We start from the raw sequence: 19658 nt of genomic DNA on the forward strand, positions 1-19658 counted from the left end.
GTCCCTGTGAGACTATTTAGGCAATCATAAAATCCTGACAGGCAGAATAGCCTGAAGCTGGGGTGGGGAGGGCGAGTCTGTGGCCCTCCAAATGTTGATGGACTATAACTCCCATTATGTCATGAGTGGGCTTGGGATTCCAACAACATCTGGGGGTGGGCACAGGTTCCCCCCAAAGCATAGTGGTTTTAAAACACTTTCACTTATTCTACAGTATTTGCATACTGTTTCTCAAATGATAGTGCCCTCATATATTGGTATCAAACTAGGCTGGCAGTGGCACCCAACTTCCTTGGGCAGATGCTGGGTCCCAAACTGGTGGTGCCTGTCCTATACAATCCCTTTAAAAAATCCTAAGTTTTGTGGTCACTAGCAGAGTTCTCAGCAACTTATAGGTGGCAATTCTTCCTGTCTCCACCAACCCCTGGCTTTAATGTTTTGCACTGGGATCCTGAGGCATTGGGTGGAAACCACTCAAGGAAGAGTTCTGCTTCTGCTGCGACTCCCTACAAGCACCAGTGGCAAAGTTCTTTGTAAAAAAAGGAAGGGGAGCCATCTGGAGGCCACTGAGAAAGGCCTGCAGCCACCATTGGTGGTGGAAGCAAAACTTAAATCCACTGTAAGACTCTCCCAAGGTCCCACTCAAAACTGGAGAAGGCCTCTGCCCCCCCCCCCCCCGGTAAGTTATACATTTTGAACTGGCTGCATCTTTTGATATTATTGAAAACTGCATGTGCATCTAGTCATTTGCTTTGTAGATTATGAACTCCAGCCAATCCAAACATTTCTGAAATTTGGACTCATTGGTTCTGGAATCTGTGGAACTTGAGACCCAGGCAGGCCCCTGTAATTTTAAAAATCATCATCATCTATGTTCAGTGGTTTGGATACCATGTTTCGAAATGGAAGTTATATTAAAATAGAAAACAACCTTTTGAGCTCTGAACATTTTATTGAAAAGTAAATACATCAAGACATACAGATACATACAGATTCTGAAAAAGTTTTGTCAGGCGTAAACATATATGACCTATAACACAGAAAAGCACCTCCATAATGCTCAGTTGAGTTCCTACCTGCCCCAACTTCCATGCCCAAGGAATGGGAATTCGTGTGCCTCCCTCTCTCTACACTGACAAGTTCTTCAAGTTCTGGGACGTCCCATTCACTGCTCAGCTCTTTGTGGGCTGATGAAGAAGGTGGAAAGTGAGAAATGGGGCTTTGTGGAGCCCTATGGAGATTCCTTTGCATGTGTTTAAGCTGCACCTTCAACGGGGGAAGCGTGAAGGAGGAGGAATGATAAAAAATGAGCGCCTAAATATGCAATTACATTCTTAGGCAGATTACCATAAATTTAATAATACATTTCTAAGAATCTATCCTATCTGAGTTTATAAGAAATAGTCTAGGTAGCAATAATAAAGTTCAGTGGTCACTAGTTTACCTTAAAGGATTTCAGCGTCACACTGATGCCTTGTTCAATACATTTTTAGATATAGGCTGTTCTGGGATATCAAGCAGGGAACTGTGATTTCAAAGGAAGACTCCCCCCCCCCATCCATTCAATAGGTAACAATGCTATCAGCTGTGTTGAGTAGCAAGCAACCGCTCCTACTTCTTCTTCTTCCCTTTCTTCTTCTTCTCTTTCCCCTTCCCCTTGTCTTTCCCCTTCCCTTTCCCCTTTCCGGTATCTTCATTCACGGTCAGCGACTTGATTCGAGCTTTCCCCAAAGGAGTCCTTGCATACCAAGCCTACAGAATCAGACGGAAACAATTTTTTTAGAAGCTTGAAAGTATGCAAGTAACATGTATTTTTCTGCCCGCTGTAGTCCTTTTCTGATAAGAACCCTAATTGTGGGTGGCTCATGTAGAAGCGGCATCACAGTCTTTAGATCTCCTGAGAACGCTATTATAACGAGAACAGTAGCAATCATCTGCTTGAAGTGGCTCATTAACATGAATACATAGCTGTGGTACTTAAGTTGCTATAGTTATGATAGCATTACAATCTCTGTGATCAACCCTATTTCCCAGGGTATATAACTGTAGTTGAAAATTCTGCTCTTTGAAATTTGGCAATGTCGCAAGATGAGTGAGTGAGTTGGGTTATCTGATTTCAGTGAGCGGGGAAATCATTAACTGTTTGTCGCAGGCTTTCCTGATTTTCTTTTCTTTTTTTGCAAAAATTAAACAAGGAATGTCAGCTAGGAATTTTAATAGTGTTTTTGTTTTTTACAAAAATGAAGTAGATGCAAGCGGGCAATGATTACAATTAGGTGATAGAAAATTTTAAAATCATTTTGCAACACTTGGTTTTCAAATACTATAGTATATGGGAATTCTTTGGCCTTAAAACACTGCCGGTATCCCAAGAAGTAGGAAATGGCTGCTTTTGAGATGGGTCTCTTTCTTGACAGAATGAATTCATTGGGTATTCATCTCAAAAAACTTGGGATAATGGATATTTCTCATTATGGACTGGCACTCTTACTATAGGCATGTCAGGTAAGGCATGTCATGTTTTGTAGAGTAATAATAGAAAGTACTTCTGTTATTCTAAATAACAGAAATAGAAGAAATATTCATTTGAAATGTGACTGTGGACTGGACTCAGGAGAATCAGAGGTTGCTGGAAGAAAGCTTAAATATAAACGTGATAAAAGAATAAAAAATATGATGTTTCTACATGTACTGATGTGACATAGGCTAGAAGCTAGATAGTTGGTTTCAGTGCATGCTTGGTCATCTTCAGTGGGATATTTAACTCTCTGTAAATACAGGACAGTTGTATAACCAATTTGTCAACAAAACATTTTCTTGCATCAACAGATTTTGCCCTCTCATCATTTTCTCAATATGGTTGGTAGAGAATATCAGCTTGCATTCCACATTATTTATTTCCTTCATTTATTTTTAAAATTTGTATCCTGCCCTTTGCTGGGAGACATTTTGGTGGGTTATACAGTATGTAAAACACAGTAAAAGGCTCATTCATATATTGTGTACAGGATGCAGTGGGACATCAGGATTGACCCCACTGTACCACCCTAGTTCACCTCAGTAGGGAAATGTAGTATCTACATGCAGTGTGTGAGAACTGATTGCAAGGCAGGTGTGCAAGATGCTGCGGAGTCTTTATCCCTCCAAATCAGGATGGTCAAAAGATCACAGGTTATCAGACATATCTGTACTGCATGCAACACACACAGCATGCCGGCATCATGCCAAATCTGTGGAGGTGAAGGGAAATCAGGATGTTAACACACACCTCCAAATATATGTTGAGACCCCGGAGGCAAACCGTACTCTTGAAAGTGCTGTGCAAAACTCTGTTTTTCTGTTTAATTAAGGCAAAAAGGATTATCACCAGGCAAGCACTACCTTGTATGTTTCTTCCTCCTCCTTGTAAACTGGATCCTGCCTGGCTAGGCACACCAGGAATTCAGCAGCAGTCAGTGGCTTCTTGTTCAGCTGCATTAGGCGCCGTTCAGTTAAGATTGTTTGAACTGCTTTGACTATGTGTCCCTGAGTGTAACCATCAGAAACCTGTGCCAAGCAGCTGATGTTCAGATTTTTGGAGAATACCCCTCCATTCTGCTCAATGACGTGTTTCCATAAAACTGTCCAATAATAAAAGACAACCAGGTTATGACCTGAATGTTCAGAAACCTGCTTGTGTAGCAGTAGCAGCTCTAGCAACACAATAGTAAGTTTAAGCATCTGACTGCATGTCTACTAATTTAAGAAACAACGAGAATGTCTGGTATCGCATGCTGACTTTCTTCAGAAGACTCTGAATGGACACTACAATTAATCTCAAAATTGTGGTTCCACATATCCTGATGCAATATTTTTTTAAAAAACTGATACAGAATGTAATAAGCTATAACTTTTGTCTGTCTGTGCAAAATCATTCCCAGGACTGGCTCCTCCTGCAAAACTCTCCCCAAAGGTAAAAGTACAATTGCTTCAGCAGAGGTCATATGGCTGCAGGAATCTGCTCTGACTGTGCTTATTTCAGTTGCTTGCTTTTAAAATGAAGGCGACCAACTATGTGGCAACTCTACAGTACTGTTCTATAAATTGTGGTTATATCACCCCTAAAACCCTGGAGAAAATTTGGCTACCCATTTCTCCATATTAGACTAAGATGCCAGGGGAAATCGTCAGTATGGGAGTGATCAGTCTTAGCAGCACTAGGCAAATGCTGCACAAAGAACCTTCCCTCTGTAAAAAAATATAAACATTGGCCTACTTTGCACGTACCATAAAGAATGGTTTAGGACAGAGGTTCCCAAATTTATTTGGCTTAAAAAGGTAAAGGTACCCCTGAACTTTAGGTCCAGTCACGGACGACTCTGGGGTTGCGGCGCTCATCTCGCTTTACTGGCTGAGGGAGCCAGAGTACAGCTTCCAGGTCATGTGGCCAGCATGACTAAGCCGCTTCTGGCAAACCAGAGCAGCACACAGAAACGCTGTTTACCTTCCTTTTTTTAAAAAAAAATTTTTATTGGTTTTACAAAATTTTATAGAACAAACAAACACTTAAAAAGACAAACATACACGTATAATTTCATATCATATTTTCATAAACCTCTTTTCTGGGACTTCCCCATACCCCCCCTTTCTGCATCCCAATGTCCATAATTTTATAGCAACTCCCAATTGTTACTTTCCAACCTCTGTCATCTTTGTCATCTCTATATTCTAACATGTTTACCTTCCTGCCGGAGCGGTACCTATTTATCGACTTGCACTTTGACCTGCTTTCAAACTGCTAGGTTGGCAGGAGCAGGGACCGAGCAACGGGAGCTCACCCCGTCGCGGGGATTCGAACCGCCAACCTTCTGATCGACAAGCCCTAGGCTCTGTGGTTTAGCCCACAGCGCCACCCACGTCCCTCTTATTTGGCTTATGGACCCCTTAAACAAAAACACAACTCATTGCCCCCCTGTGCTCAGTCCAATTCACCCCAGGGGCAGGGCAGGTTTGGTGTTGCAGCCCACCTGCCAAATAGTCAGGCAAGCTATGATCCACTTCCCAGGCTGAGTGAAGACGAAAAGGGTTCACCCAAACCCAGGAAAACCTCTTGCCTTGAGAAGAAGTTCAGGGGAGGCATCTCATCCCGCAACAGCACCCCACTGGCAGGAAGTGTCATTACACAACAGATGAAACAGTTTTTCAAAATTTTCTCCTTTCTTTACGCTTCCACCACCCCGTTATTATTATCCAATTCCCCCCATTGCATCCGAGGCTCCTGCCGCCCTCCTGGATCGTTCCAGTGCCTCCCAGGGGATGGTATTGCCCACTTTGGAAAACACTGGTTTAGGGCCTCCAGGTTTGCATGCTCCCTCTCTTCTTGTCTCCTCTGGAGATCAGAAACTTTCACTTCTGTTTCAATTAATGGTGGTGACTTGCTACGTCTGAACACAAACAAACTGCACCTCATCTTAACTTTGATTTAGTGAAACAAACCAACGGTTGACTTTTACTGTGCAGCCAACTACTGTATAGTTTGCTACTCCTGATGGTGTTTTTTGGAGGGGGACATGTTACAATGTGTAGTCCAGGGGCCATCAATCATTTTGTGCCCATGGATACATTTGAAACCCAGAGAAACTCTTGTGGGCACCACAAACGCTGCAAACAACTTTGTCTAGAATGCATTTCTGACAGCCTATCTAATATAATGCACTTTACAAATGTTTTGAGCATGTTTGCATAAATTAGCTTTATGTAAACAGCATATTCATCACGTTTTCAGATACTTGCCAAATCTTGATGCGTAGTCTGGCCTTGGAACCAGAATGATTTTCTTGTAAACTCTGCAGAAGGGTTTGAGGTCTGCATCAAAGGGACGCTTACTGGTTCCTACTATCAATACTCTGTCTTCAATTTTCAGGGTTTTCAAAATTTTAGGAAGTTGCTTTTTCAGTCGTCTGGGTTCCAACTTCCAGATCAAATACAAGTAAGTGAAATGTTAGATAGGAGTAGGTATCATATGTGAAACTTTTATTTGGACCAATATACGATTTTAGAACAAACTCACTTGATTTTATGATTATGAAGGCATAACTTAGTATTAGACTTCTCATATATTTGCAGGAATAGTCAATTCTATTTGGCAGGACTTGCTTTGATTACAGTAAACCAAAAGCTTTTTTGGGTAGCCTGTTCAATCTTCATAGCACAAAAATGTGACATATTTGCTAGGATTTGTCATGGTGATTCTGTCCTTCCTTTTCTTGCTTAGCCTCATTTACAGGTTCAAACCCACCCTTGTTGAATTTACAAATTTAAAACTCTGCCTTGAGACGCTTGCTAAAACTCAGGTTAATATTCTTGGAATAATTCCTAGACATTCTGTTTATATATCTGCTGAGCTGCACTGATCTAGCGACAGTATCAAAGTAATGTTCTTACATCATTATTGTGATGTTCCAATGTTACAGTAAAATATATGCTGCTACTCCAGCAGCCTATTTCCTTATGGATCACACTTTGGAACAAAGCTATTAATATACACAAGAAAGAGTGTGTAAACAGATAACAGTTTTTAAGTTATGGAATCATTCCCATACCAATTACACACACGTCCTGCTATCTGCACACTCACTATCTGAAAATTCACTTATCCTCACTTAAGAGAATTATGCCCAAAACCCACTATATGCCCCACAGATTCACTTATCCAAACAGATGAATTTCTTACTTCCTTTTTTTGTGCTTTGCTAGCCAGCAACAGCCATTTTCAGGTAGAAATCAAAGGGTGGGGCAGATCAGATGAATCAAAGAGGAGGAAAAATCGGATAAATCAGGCAGCTCAGACATTCCCCCCCCCCCGCCTTTACCTCTCTTTTGTGGATTGGCTGAAGCCATTTCAGGAAGAAATCATTAAGAGAGCGGGGCAGGGAAGAGATCAGACAAATCCCGGATTGGAAATATTTCAATAGGAAATAATGGAAATTGTGGACTCGCTATGTGAACACTTACCCAATGAACGATTTCCAGGAAAAACATTGTGTTCACTAAGTGGGACCCACATGTAAATATTAAGTTAAAATACTGTGGCATACTTAGGAATAAAAAATACTCAATCCACAAAAGAATATACTTGATCTCTGCTGTATCTGTGGAAAACTTGGCTTAGATAGGGAGAAGTCTTGTGTAACAAGATTTTAAGGCTAGAACCCAGGAGTCAAAGTACAGCACTAATCTTTAGCATGGTCCTTCTGTCCATGCTAAAGAAATGGTTATTTTCAAAGCACAACTCTGAAGCTAGTTTTTGGTTTTAAATTAATTGCAAGTTTGTAAATGCTGCAACTAAATTTGATAGATGTACTAGTAATTAATTGGGTGGTGCTTTGGTATTCTGGATTGGGACTGGAGTAAGGGTTGCTCCATTCACATTCAGGGGACTTGAAAGGTTCCCCCTTTAAACAGCAGCCCCCATATGCCAGAAAACCCTACCTAAAGTTAGGGGCCTCATTAGAGCAGCATCTCATAAGGTACAGAATGATGTTTCGCCCGTCTTCATCTCTTACAGTGCTATATGTACATTCGTTTAACTAATTAATCCCCTCTTTTCAATATTTCAAATTGAATTAACTGCCATGGAAAGGAGAAGAGGAAGTGGGTAAGAACCAGTCAACCAGCACTCCGAACAGAAGCTTCTGAAAACAGGAAGAAGAAGCTATTCCTGTATGTCTGATCAAAATGCCCTCTCCCAGCAGACAGTGATAGCGACCGACTTGGATGACTTTAAAGGAGGACAGGACAAGTCCTTGGGGGAGAGGGGCATCGATGGCTACGAGCTAGGATATCCCTGCTCTATTTCCACGGTTGGAGCCAGCCATGCTTCCGAAAACCCATTGGTGGAAACCAGGGGAGGGGAGAGAGTGGGGAGCTCATGTTCTGCTCCCTGTTTGGCCACTGTGAAAACGGGATGCTGGAGTAGGCAGGCTCTTCATGCATGTAACACGGCCACCACTGAATGGACTCTTCGCTTTAACCAGCTTTGGACGGCGGCTAACAGATTGAGGTTGAATCCTGACAAGACAGAAGTACTGTTTTTGGGGGACAGGAGGCGGGCAGGTGTGGAGGATTCCCTGGTCCTGAATGGGGTAACTGTGCCCCTGAAGGACCAGGTGCGCAGTCTGGGAGTCATTCTGGACTCACAGATGTCCATGGAGGTGCAGGTCAAATCTGTGTCCAGGGCAGCTGTTTACCAGCTCCATCTGGTACGCAGGCTGAGACCCTACCTGCTCGCAGACTGTCTCGCCAGAGTGGTGCATGCTCTGGTTATCTCCCGCTTGGATTACTGCAATGCGCTGTACATGGGGCTACCTTTGAAGGTGACCCGGAAACTGCAATTAATCCAGAACGTGGCAGCTAGACTGGTGACTGGGAGCGGCCGCAGAGACCACATAACACCGGTCTTGAAAGACCTACATTGGCTCCCAGTACGTTTCCGAGGACAATTCAAAGTGTTGGTGCTGACCTTTAAAGCCCTAAACGGCCTCGGTCCAGTATATCTGAAGGAGCGTCTCCACCCCCATCGTTCTACCCTGACACTGAGGTCCAGCGCTGAGGGCCTTCTGGCGGTTCCCTCACTGCGAGAAGCCAAGTTACAGGGAACCAGGCAGAGGGCCTTCTCAGTAGTGGCGCCTTCCCTGTGGAACACCCTCCCACCAGATGTCAAAGAGAACAACAACTACCAGGCTTTTAGAAGACATCTGAAGGCAGCCCTGTTTCGGGAAGCTTTTAATGTTTGATGTATTATAGTATTTTAATATTCTTTTAGAAGCCGCCCAGAGTGGCCGGGGAAGCCCAGCCAGATGGGCGGGGTATAAATAAATTATTATTATTATTATTATTATTATTATTATTATTATTATTATTATTAACTCAGCCAACTCAAAACACTTATTGCGTTCACTAATATTGATGGATGAGATTTAATCATTTGTTAAATTCTCCCTTTGAAATCAATGTGCTTCATTTTGACTTGACTGCCTTCTATGAACCTTCAAACTTTTACACACAAAGGGTACAAAATCAACGCTTGGTCACAGTTCAAGTCTTTATGTGGAACAGTTTGAGATTAACGGACTCTTTTACTTTAGGCTATGAGATACAAAACATTTAATGGAGTACTTTCTGTTGCTGTAAGAGTACATGAAAGAGTTTGTGGAAGAACATTGGCCCAATAACACGTGCAGCTTTATTCCATGAGATCAGTGTGGCAAGCTGTTTATGCCAACTTTAACCAGTAGAGGGCATCAGTCACCTCATAGCCAGGTTCAACATTTACATGCAATTTTTGAAAAGCTTATCTCAGATGTCTCTGCAGTTACACCTAGAAACGACCAAGTTTAGAACTAAAATCAAGGGGTAACATCTGCAGGATTAAAGCTTCTTTTCAACTAATATTTCACTAGTAGGCAAATTTGCCGTTTTCATTTTATCATGAAAACAAATGATGAATAGAAAGTAATTAAGACATATTAATGAGTAGATAAGAGTTTCAAGATCTGAAGCTTGATACATCTGTGCTTGTTCAAGACTCACATTTGAGCGTCTTATATGTAACTGATTTATAAAAAGTAAAAAATTCAGATTCTAACATCAATACAAAACTGAAAATTTGGTTTCAATGTTCTCCATAAAGTCACCATTACCTTTACTTTTAAACTCGCCTCTCCTTTTTGCCTTTTAAAATGATTTGGTTTTTCCATTTCCATAGGGCCCAGTGAAGAATTCTGTATAAGCCAGAAATTAGCATATGTTCCATGACCAACCAGTGGAGGATGAGGCAGTCTGTTTTTCAAAGGAAAAACGAAGACTAGCCACCCAGTCTTGTGATGCTGTGAAATGCTATCTTTTGTTTGTGAACCTGTGATTCTGCTACTATAGTATGGAAAACTGGATTTACCTCCTTTTCAGCTTTAGGCACCTTCTTGTAGAAAGTTTTCTCCGCGTCTCCAATCCATATGACTGATGGTTGTAGCTGTTTGGCGACCTGAGAGGTGAAAGAGTTTCACGTCATAACACTACAATATACCAGTCAGGCTAAGTGAAGATGAGAGTTCTGCGTCTTGACCCAGCGCCATGTTATGTTCCAGGGATGGGAGCTTCTTCGTGCCTTCCCAGACCATGCAGTATCTCCCTCACTGACTTCAGTCAAAGGAGTCACAGCCAAGGGAACGACTTTCAAATGGGGCTCCTTTGGCTGCCGAGGAGGAAGAGAAGGTATCTGGACGGGACTGGAATGCAGAGAGGAAAAGGAGCAGGACTCGGGCTGGGCCAGGGAAGAATCATAGAATCATAGAGTTGGAAGAGACCACAAGGGCCATCGAGTCCAACCCCCTGCCAAGCAGGAAACACCATCAGAGCACTCCTGACATATGGTTGTCAAGCCTCTGCTTAAAGACTTCCAAAGAAGGAGACTCCACCACACTCCTTGGCAGCAAATTCCACTGGCGAACAGCTCTTACTCTCAGGAAGTTCTTCCTAATGTTTAGGTGGAAACTTCTTTCTTGTAGTTTGGATCCATTGCTCCGTGTCCGCTTCTCTGGAGCAGCAGAAAACAACCTTTCTCCCTCCTCTATATGACATCCTTTTATATATTTGAACATGGCTATCATATCATCCCTTAACCTCCTCTTCTCCAGGCTAAACATGCCCAGCTCCCTTAGCCGTTCCTCATAAGGCATCGTTTCCAGGCCTTTGACCATTTTGGTTGCCCTCCAAAGAGACAGAGAGAGAGGGATAAAGACACAGAGAGATTTGCAGATATGAAGGAAGGATGGCTGATGTGAGGAAGGAGGGGGGGAGAGAGGAGGACCTTGACCATGGGCATAGCCAGGATTTTTGTTGGGGGAGGGCAGGCCTCTTGTTTGGGAGGGGGGGCAGAACATCAGTTAGTTTTGTATTTTTATCGATATTTATTGAGGGGGCAGCTGCCCCTCCCTACGCCCCTGACCAATCATTAAGTCACCCAAGGGTGCTGAGGCACACAGGTTAAAAACTTCTGCCATAGCCTTTTCTTATCCCAAAGATGCCCCGCACCAAGGTAGTGGAGGTTTAGGATCAGAGATTTCCTTCTCCTAGGTGGGCTCCTTTCCCAGGTTGATGAACCCCATCTACCCCTCACTCCCTCTATAGAATGTGCAGAAACAGCCTTCTTGACCTTGTCCACTCAGTCTTCACATGTAGTGGAAGTCCCTAACTCACTGAGGGTTTGAGATGCATCACCTGGTTTAGCCAGCCAGTCAAAGGCATTTCCTGGGGTGTGGCTGCAGTCGCCTGCTGACAGCTTCCAGGAGCCCCAGGTGAGAGGTGAGTGCTCTTGAGGGTGGGGGCAAAAGGTGGACAAACTACCCCAGAAGGAGCACAATGTATCCCCTAACACCACATTCACCCTGCTGAACACAAGAACATTATAAAATGCACCCTTTAGCCAGTACATAATAAATTCACTGATAATTCTGCCATTTTTTTCTGTTAACAATTCTAGATAAAATTATGGATTTTTAAACTATGTGACTTTGGAATTCCTATTTTTCCTTCTCTTCCTGTGTTTTTGTTTTTAAATACATTTGTTCTAAGGAGCTGATCAGTTATACACACTGTACAATTAAGCTTCTACAGTATAATCAATATTGTTAAATAGACAGGTGCAGATCCTAGAATATTACTGTCTGTTTTGCTGTTAAATAACCTAAAGCAAAACAGGGAGTGTTCCCACTTTATATTAACTCAGATAAATCATCCATCTGATGGCCTCTATTTTCTAGTTTACAAGAATTAACTATTAATGAGCAGATTAGCCTATGTGTAGAACAGGGGTATTCTGTTGTCTTGATCTGATCAAGAGTCTACTGTTCTGCTGTATTTTTTAACCAAATGAGACACCCACAATCCATTGGTATCTAATTGAAATTGTTGGCGGATATGTAGCAGACTGTATGTTCCAATGAAAGTACTTCATTTGAATTATCCATGAGTAGTTTGAATCTATGTATAATTAAATGGACTATGCAATTAATTTATAATTGAAATTTTATTAGAGTGCTTTGCTCTTCATTTTGTTGCAGCCACCAGCAGATGGCTCCTTAACCTTTCTAATACTGCTTTAAGTGAAGACTGTGATAGCATTTCATGGCAGATGAAGCTTGTTGTTCTCAACTGTTCAGCCTTTGTTTCCAAGAAGTGTTCTGTAAACCAGCCCTTTAATGCTTGTTTAGCAGAAGTTTATTCCTTTGTTGCTTGTTCTCATGTTGTGATTGCATTCTATTTCTATTACAGAGAAGTAGCAATAAAAACAGCTGTTTGAGGCTTCTATTATGTGTGAGCAATTTGTAGCCTCAAGAATATTTCTTAATGTTATATTTTTAAACTCAAGGTTGGACAGAAATAGTTTACACATCCAGCGATATCAGCCAAAAAAAAAAGACTCAGAAACCAAATAACCATATAATCATGCTTTTAAGCAGAGAATTATCTCGTGCTTTACTCGATATTCACAAGAATAACATTTATACTCAGAAATCTGGGTGTTTTGTGTTCAATTAAGTGTTCAATTGGCAGACCCTAATTCATCAAATACTGATAATATTTGCAATTATTCAAATTATTTTTCTACTACTACTACCAGACACATTACAAATACATGGTCAGAAAAGACCAAAAGGATCGTTATCATGAAGTTAAAAGGCAAGTCTAATTATTTGCTTATATAGATATAAAGTGATATTAACTCAAGATTTAGTCTATGGATCTGTTCCTTTCTACCTGATGCTTATAAGATACTTATACTTAGTAATCTGTTACATTTACTTCAGCATAATATATACCTATTTTCCAATGTCATTGGCCTGGTCACTAACACAATATAAATGCTATACTTGTTTGTTTACTCAGCTTTTATAAAATAGTGACATTAACTAAGTCATTCCTATGTAAATATATAGTGGTACCTTGGTTCTCAAACTTAATCCGTTCCGGGAGTCCATTCGACTCCCGAAACGGTTTGAAAACCAAGGCACAGCTTCCGATTCGCTGCAGGAGCTTCCTAAACTCAATTGGAAGCTACGTCGGGCGTTCGGCTTCTGAAAAATGCTCGCAAACCGGAACACTTACTTCCGTGTTTGCAGCATTTGGGAGCCAAAACATGGAGTACCAGGGCATTTGAGAACCAAGGTCCAACTGTACTTGCATCTCAAGATAACATAAAACTACCTTTGACTGGGGAAGTAATGAGTGCCTTCTACAATTCTGTTTAAATTAAATTTAGCTAGTATGTTAACTGGTATGGCCAGCTGAAAAACAGATGATTATAATCACCTGTGATAATTTTGCACACACCAGTGTAGAACTTCCAGCGCCCAATCTCTCTGGAAGAATCAGCGAATTACAAGTAATATGTCAATTTCCCAAACTCCGAAGGTCAGTGCCTCCCTCCCAAAACCCAGGGAGAGAAAGACAATCAGTTTTTTTTCCTTGTTACCAAACAGTAAAATGTATTTACATTTAATCAATATGCTAATCAGTTGGTTAACTGAGTAACCACACTTGTTAAATTTAAATTTGCATATTACTAACACTTTAGTACAAATGTTGTATTCATTATAAATGAATGACAAGCAAATTTGCAACAAAAGTTAGCACACATTGGCTAAAAGACTGCATAACATGTTCCACAAAGCCAAGGTGTCCAGTTCTGGGAGCCACCATTTAGGAAGGATCCTGACAAACTGGAACATGTGCAGAGGACAGCGGCCAAGAGGACCAAGGGTCTGGAAACCAAGCCTGATGAGGAATGGTTGAAGAAGCAGGGTCTGTTTAGCTTGGAAAAGAGGAGACTGAGAGGAGATATGATAGTCACCTTCAAATACCTAAAGGACAGTCACATGGAAGATAAAGCAAGCTTGTTTTCTCCTACTCTGGAGGGTAGGACTTGAACCAATGGCTTCAAGTTAAAAGAAAGGAGATTCCGACTAAACTCCAGGGATGAATTTCTGATGGTAACAGCTGTTCATCAGTGGAACGGTCCCTCCCTGGAGGTGGTGGACTCTCCTTCCTTGGTGGTTTTTAAGCAGAGGTTGGAAGGCCATCTGTCATGGATGCTTGAGCTGAGATTCCTGCACTGCAGGGGGTTGGTGTCAGGGAGAATTCGGAGGAGGAAGTGACAGAAGAGGCGGAGCAGGGGCTCGGGGATTCAACCGCCCAGAGACAGAGGAAGCGGAAGAGAGGGCGGAGAGTAGCCAGGAGAAGGAAGGGCTCAGGGATCCTGCAGAGCCCTTCAACCACCCAGAGGCTCGGGAAGGGAGCTCAGACTCTGGAAGGGAGGGAGCTTTCAAATCAGCACAGACAAGGAGGAAAATGAAACGTAAGGGTCAAAGACGTTTGGCGCGGGAATCAAAGGAAGCCACTCCCCGAATCTGACTCAATGGGTTTGGACGCATAATCCTGAACTGTAGCTGTTTCTTGTAAGGTAAAGGTAAAGGGTAAAGGTACCCCTGCCCGTACGGGCCAGTCTTGACAGATGGCTCTAGGGTTGTGCACTCATTTCACTCTATAGGCCGGGAGCCAGCACTGTCCGCAGACACTTCCGGGTCACGTGGCCAGCGTGACGAAGCTGCTCTGGCGAGCCAGCGCAGCACACGGAAACGCCGTTTACCTTCCCGCTAGTAAGCGGTCCCTATTTATCTACTTGCACCCGGGGGTGCTTTCGAACTGCTAGGTTGGCAGGCGCTGGGACCGAGCAACGGGAGCGCACCCCGCTGCGGGGATTCGAGCCGCTGACCATGCGATTGGCAAGTCCTAGGCGCTGAGGTTTTACCCACAGCGCATCCCGTGTCCCATCTGTTTCTTGTACATATGTAATAAAGTCTGTAAATACCAAGCTGACTGTGCCGGGGTGTTAATGTGAAGGGGAGACACCACCTTGACAGTTGGACTCAGTGACCCCCAGGGTCCCCTGAAACTCTACAATACTATGATTCTATTAGTTCTTGAACAGCAGCCACAGTATTGCTCACTAACTGCTTTGGAAAGTTTCAAAAGCAAATTCTGGGCAATTTTAAGTCCTAATCTGCAAAGGTGGGAGGGCAGAGGTTTCTGTGGGGAACCAGGAATGCAATTCCTCTTCAGGTGATGGAGCTGAGGACTACCAATTCGGAAGGGGTGGGGCAAGCAGAAACGCTGTTACCTGACACACCTGTGAGATCAGCATCCCTCTCCCAGATGGTGTGGCTCTACTGTGATGGCTTGTGACTCGGGCTCAAATTCGGACCCAGAGGAGACTCAGTCTGCACTGGATCCTTTGCCTCAGGCATCATCTGTACCAAGTCTAGGGCCAGTCCCAGTCTGCACAGGTTCCCCTGCAACAAACACCAGCTGGGCCGAGTCAGGGGCCTGAGCCTGCCCTGGCTCCACATGCGGGGACGACCTCGTTGCCTTCAGCTGGGCCATCACTTACAGCTGCTCCACTACCAGTTGGATTGAGGCAGCCCCTGGGTCTAGTAACCCACCAACGTCTCCCGAGCTGCAGAGACTATGGTCTGAGAGAAGGAGAGACCTGAGTACTCGCAGGAGGAGTGCTCGCCTTCGGGAGAAACAGGGAGGTGAGTCGCTGGGGGATCAGGACCGGCCGCTACCCCGACAAAGATAAAAGGCTGTCGGACCCCGCCCCAGGTTGCGGGAGCAACATTGCTTGCTGTATGCTAGATCCTGTCTGAGATCCTGTACCTATCCTTGCCTGGTTTACTGCCTCGTGTCCTGCCTTGACCCTGTCGGACTGACTCCTAGCAGAACCTTCAAATTCTGGACTGGTCCTGGACCGCGTTTCCCGGGTTACCCCTGGACCCAGCACATCTACTACCCTTGGACTCTACTGAAGAACCCGTGAGGCTAAAGTCTCCCTGGCTCTGCCACTCTAGGAGACTGATGGAGAGGGCTGAGTCCCTTTAGCACCTTTTAGTACAGATGGTGCTAACCATTAGATGCAGCTGTGGCTGCTATACAGGGCTGGCAGGGGTCACATTTGTTCCTTGCTAATGCAACATTGGAGCTCTGTGTTCCTAGAAAACAGCCTGAGCCCTGAGATCAGCCCAGACCCTTCTTGCGCTTGCCTTGTCTCAGTCTGCCTTGCACCCAGCGTAAGTTCTGCCTTGCTTTGCCACAGAGGCGCCTGATGCAAACACGGAGTTGAGGACGAAGCTCTGGGCCTCCTTGTTTCCCCCATCTCATTCCATCAGCTTCACATGCCCATCATTTTTATTTAGAAAGCCTATCAGTTCAGCTTAGGGGTTGGTTGCTCACCCTTCATCCGAGGCTCACAGGGCAGTTTACAGTATAAAAACACAAAATTACACAACATAGTTAACAAAGTATAAACCCTCCTCACACAATTTAAAAGGACTGCTTAAATAGCCAAAGAGGTGGGAGAAGAGGAATGTTTTTGCCTGGCGCCTAGACTTATGTAACAAAGGCACCAGGTGAGCCCCTTACTTGTTTTTTCACAAAGCTTGTAGCTTTGAACAATATCTACAAAAAAAATTATAAAAATAAATATTCAGATATTCTACATTTGAAGCATATTAGTTTAATGACTTGGGCTCTATGATCACTGCAAATGTGACAGCAGTCACAAAATAAAAAGACGCCTGCTTCTTGGGAGAAAAGCAATGACAAACCTAGACAGCATCTTAAAAAGCAGAGACATCACCTTGCCAACAAAGGTCCGTATAGTTAAAGCTATGGTTTTCCCAGTAGTGATGTATGGAAGTGAGAGCTGGACCATAAAGAAGGCTGATCGCCGAAAAATTGATGCTTTTGAATTCTGGTGCTGGAGGAGACTCTTGAGAGTCCCATGGACTGCAAGAAGATCAAACCTCTCCATTCTGAAGGAAATCAGCCCTGAGTGCTCACTGGAAGGACAGATCCTGAAGCTGAGGCTCCAATACTCTGGCCACCTCATGAGAAGAGAAGACTCCCTGGAAAAGACTCTGATGTTGGGAAAGATGGAGGGCACAAGGAGAAGGGGATGACAGAGGACGAGATGGTTGGACAGTGTTCTCGAAGCTACCAGCATGAGTTTGACCAAACTGCGGGAGGCAGTGGAAGACAGGAGTGCCTGGCGTGCTCTGGTCCAGGGGGTCACGAAGAGTCAGACACGACTAAACGACTAAACAGTAACAACAAGTTTAATGACTTAAGATTCTCTAATGTTATAATAACCACCAACCACTGATAGTAGAACCAGAGCAGCGCACGGAAACGCTGTTTACCTTCCCGACGGAGCGGTACCTATTTATCTACTTGCACTTTGATGTGCTTTCGAACTGCTAGGTTGGCAGGAGGTAACCCGAGGTACCACTGTACAAAAAAGATGTTGCTAATAAATAGGCAGTTAAAAAGAATGATTAAAATGTTAGTAGAATTCTTACTATTTACTTCCCAAGTGTGTCATGTGCTCTGTCATGTTTGAAACTTTAAGTTGGTAAGCAATTTAACACTCTCTGCTAGAACTGGGGTTACTAGTGAATGATTAGTCCATGGGTCGGCAAACTAAGGCCTGGGGGCTGGATCTGGCCCAATCGCCTTCTAAATCCGGCCCGCAGACGGTCCAGGAATCAGCGTGTTTTTACAAGAGTAGAATGTGTGTTTTTATTTAAAATGCATCTCTGAGTTATTTGTGGGGTCTGCCTTACAATTTTATTTACAACAACAACAATAATAATAATTTTATTATTTATACCCCGCCCACCTGGCTGGGTTTCCCCAGCCACTCTGGGTGGCTCCCAACAGAGGACTAAAAACAGAATAAAATTCAAACATTAAAACTTCCCTAATGTATTATTGTATTATTGTATTATTATAACAATGAATCAAAATGAGATACACAATAAATCACCTATTAGCATATGGAATAGAATACTTACTGTACAACTAAAATACAGTTTTATATAAATTTGAAGAAAAAATTAAAATGAGAGGATCTTTTGTGTTCCTACCTTAAACACTATGTGAAGCATCATTTGCAGACCAGCCTTGCCAGGGTATTTGCCAGCAATATTAGCTGCAGATAAATTGAAGAGGTTGGCTCCCGTTTCCGTGCAGAGAGCATGAATAAGCATCTTTTTCCCCACTCCTTCGGGTCCAGCCAAAAGCAAGGCTTTCACCAGAGGTGCTTTCTCATGTACAGACTGAGAACCTATGAAGGTGAAATGGGAACAATATGACGATGTATAGGTACATATGTAGTCATTCCAGTATTCCACCATGTGATTCCCAAGTGCTGACCCAGACATTAGTGGTTTGGGGGAAGACTTGACAGTGCCAAACCAGGAGCTTTTGTTTTCAGGTCAGCGGCTGGAACATGTAGGGTGATGTCTAACATCAGACATACTCTGAATAGACTCATTTCGCCCCCAACAAGATCTTTATTAAAGTTTTTCACAATACAACAGGATAAGAGCTACAATAATTACAAACGGAACGAGTAAAATATGGAGTCGTCTCCTAGAGGCAATTCCAAATAGTCATATTGAAATTTATGGGTTTAAGTAATTGAAGTCAATTGACTTTAATGGGTCTACTCTGACCAAACTCCACTTTCCTGGGAGTATGTCCCATTGAATTCAATAAGATTTAGTTCTGAGTAGATATCACCCATAAACTTTTAAAAACAACTCTTGCTTCTAAACAGTTTAGAAAAGAGACACAGATAAGAAAATCCACGCACCCTTCTACAAATAGTGTATCTAATAATGCATCTGCAAAAATTCAGTATGGCAAAACACTTGGCAAGTTATGTACTTGTAGGCCCCAATGATTTCAGTAAAAGAGCAAGTACTTATCTATCCCATTGAAATCAATAAGCTTTACAAGTGTGTAACTTTGACTGGATTGCAGTCTTGGGAGTTTCTAATTGTTCTCACACCTTTTCTGGCCATGGCCATGGAGGTGAGGGAATTCAGTTCATTTCATACCGTATTGGCCCGAATAATAAGCCGCACCCGAATATAAGCCGCACCTTTAAAATTCAAGGAGGAAAAAGAAAAAAAGACGATCCCTAAATGTAAGCCTCTCCCTTAAAATTGGAGAGGGGGGAATTCCGAAAGGCACCCGCCCAACGAAGCGCAATCACACAACGAGGAACACACACATGACGCTTGTCCAGGGAGGGGGGGGGGAATGGGGGTCAACAAGCACCCGTCCCAAACAAGCACACTCTCACCACCAAAGCCCATGCGGTCGTCTGCTGCCGAATACAGTAACTGGAAAATGCCTGCTGCCCAGCTGTAAAGGAACTGCCTCACAGCTGACCAGAGATTGCAGCGCGTAGGAGACCTTGCGTGGGCCGCTGCTCAGCTTGGGGGAACGCTGCCTCACAGCTGATAGGCTTCTGCAGTGTGCCTGGAGCCCACGTGGTCCCCAGCGCTGCAGTGAGGCTCTGCCAAATCCAACAGTGTCGCTGCTGCAGACCAGTTCAATGGCTCCCCACAACAGTGTGCCGCCTTGCAGCCGATCTAAAAGCCAATTTTGGTAAGGTCGCAAATATAAGCCACACTTTAACTGCTAACCAGGGACGCGGACTTAGAAAAAATATTGGGGGGGCCCGGGAAAGCTCATGAATAATAAATAAGCTC

At 43.4% G+C, this 19658-nt stretch overlaps 1 protein-coding gene and 1 long non-coding RNA gene across 3 annotated transcripts in view; one reads left to right on the plus strand and one right to left on the minus strand.

Moving 5' to 3' along the window:
- The window catches only part of LOC308581748, an 81808-nt gene that overhangs the window by 26380 nt on the left and 35770 nt on the right, over window positions 1-19658 (plus strand). The gene's annotated exons all lie outside the window — the stretch shown is intronic.
- The window catches only part of DRC11 (dynein regulatory complex subunit 11), an 85098-nt gene continuing 66372 nt past the window's right edge, over window positions 933-19658 (minus strand). The window contains exons 15-19 of the mRNA XM_081213489.1: window positions 18021-18220; window positions 9935-10021; window positions 5773-5950; window positions 3382-3620; window positions 933-1752 (exon numbers count right to left, since the gene is read on the minus strand). Coding sequence (XP_081069615.1) covers window positions 1612-1752; window positions 3382-3620; window positions 5773-5950; window positions 9935-10021; window positions 18021-18220 — 845 coding nt within the window. The 3' untranslated portion in view covers window positions 933-1611. The remainder of the gene's footprint in view (window positions 1753-3381; window positions 3621-5772; window positions 5951-9934; window positions 10022-18020; window positions 18221-19658) is intronic.

The sequence above is a fragment of the Podarcis bocagei genome, assembly GCF_964188305.1.
Source record: "Podarcis bocagei genome assembly, chromosome: 1".
Lineage (NCBI taxonomy): Eukaryota > Metazoa > Chordata > Lepidosauria > Squamata > Lacertidae > Podarcis > Podarcis bocagei.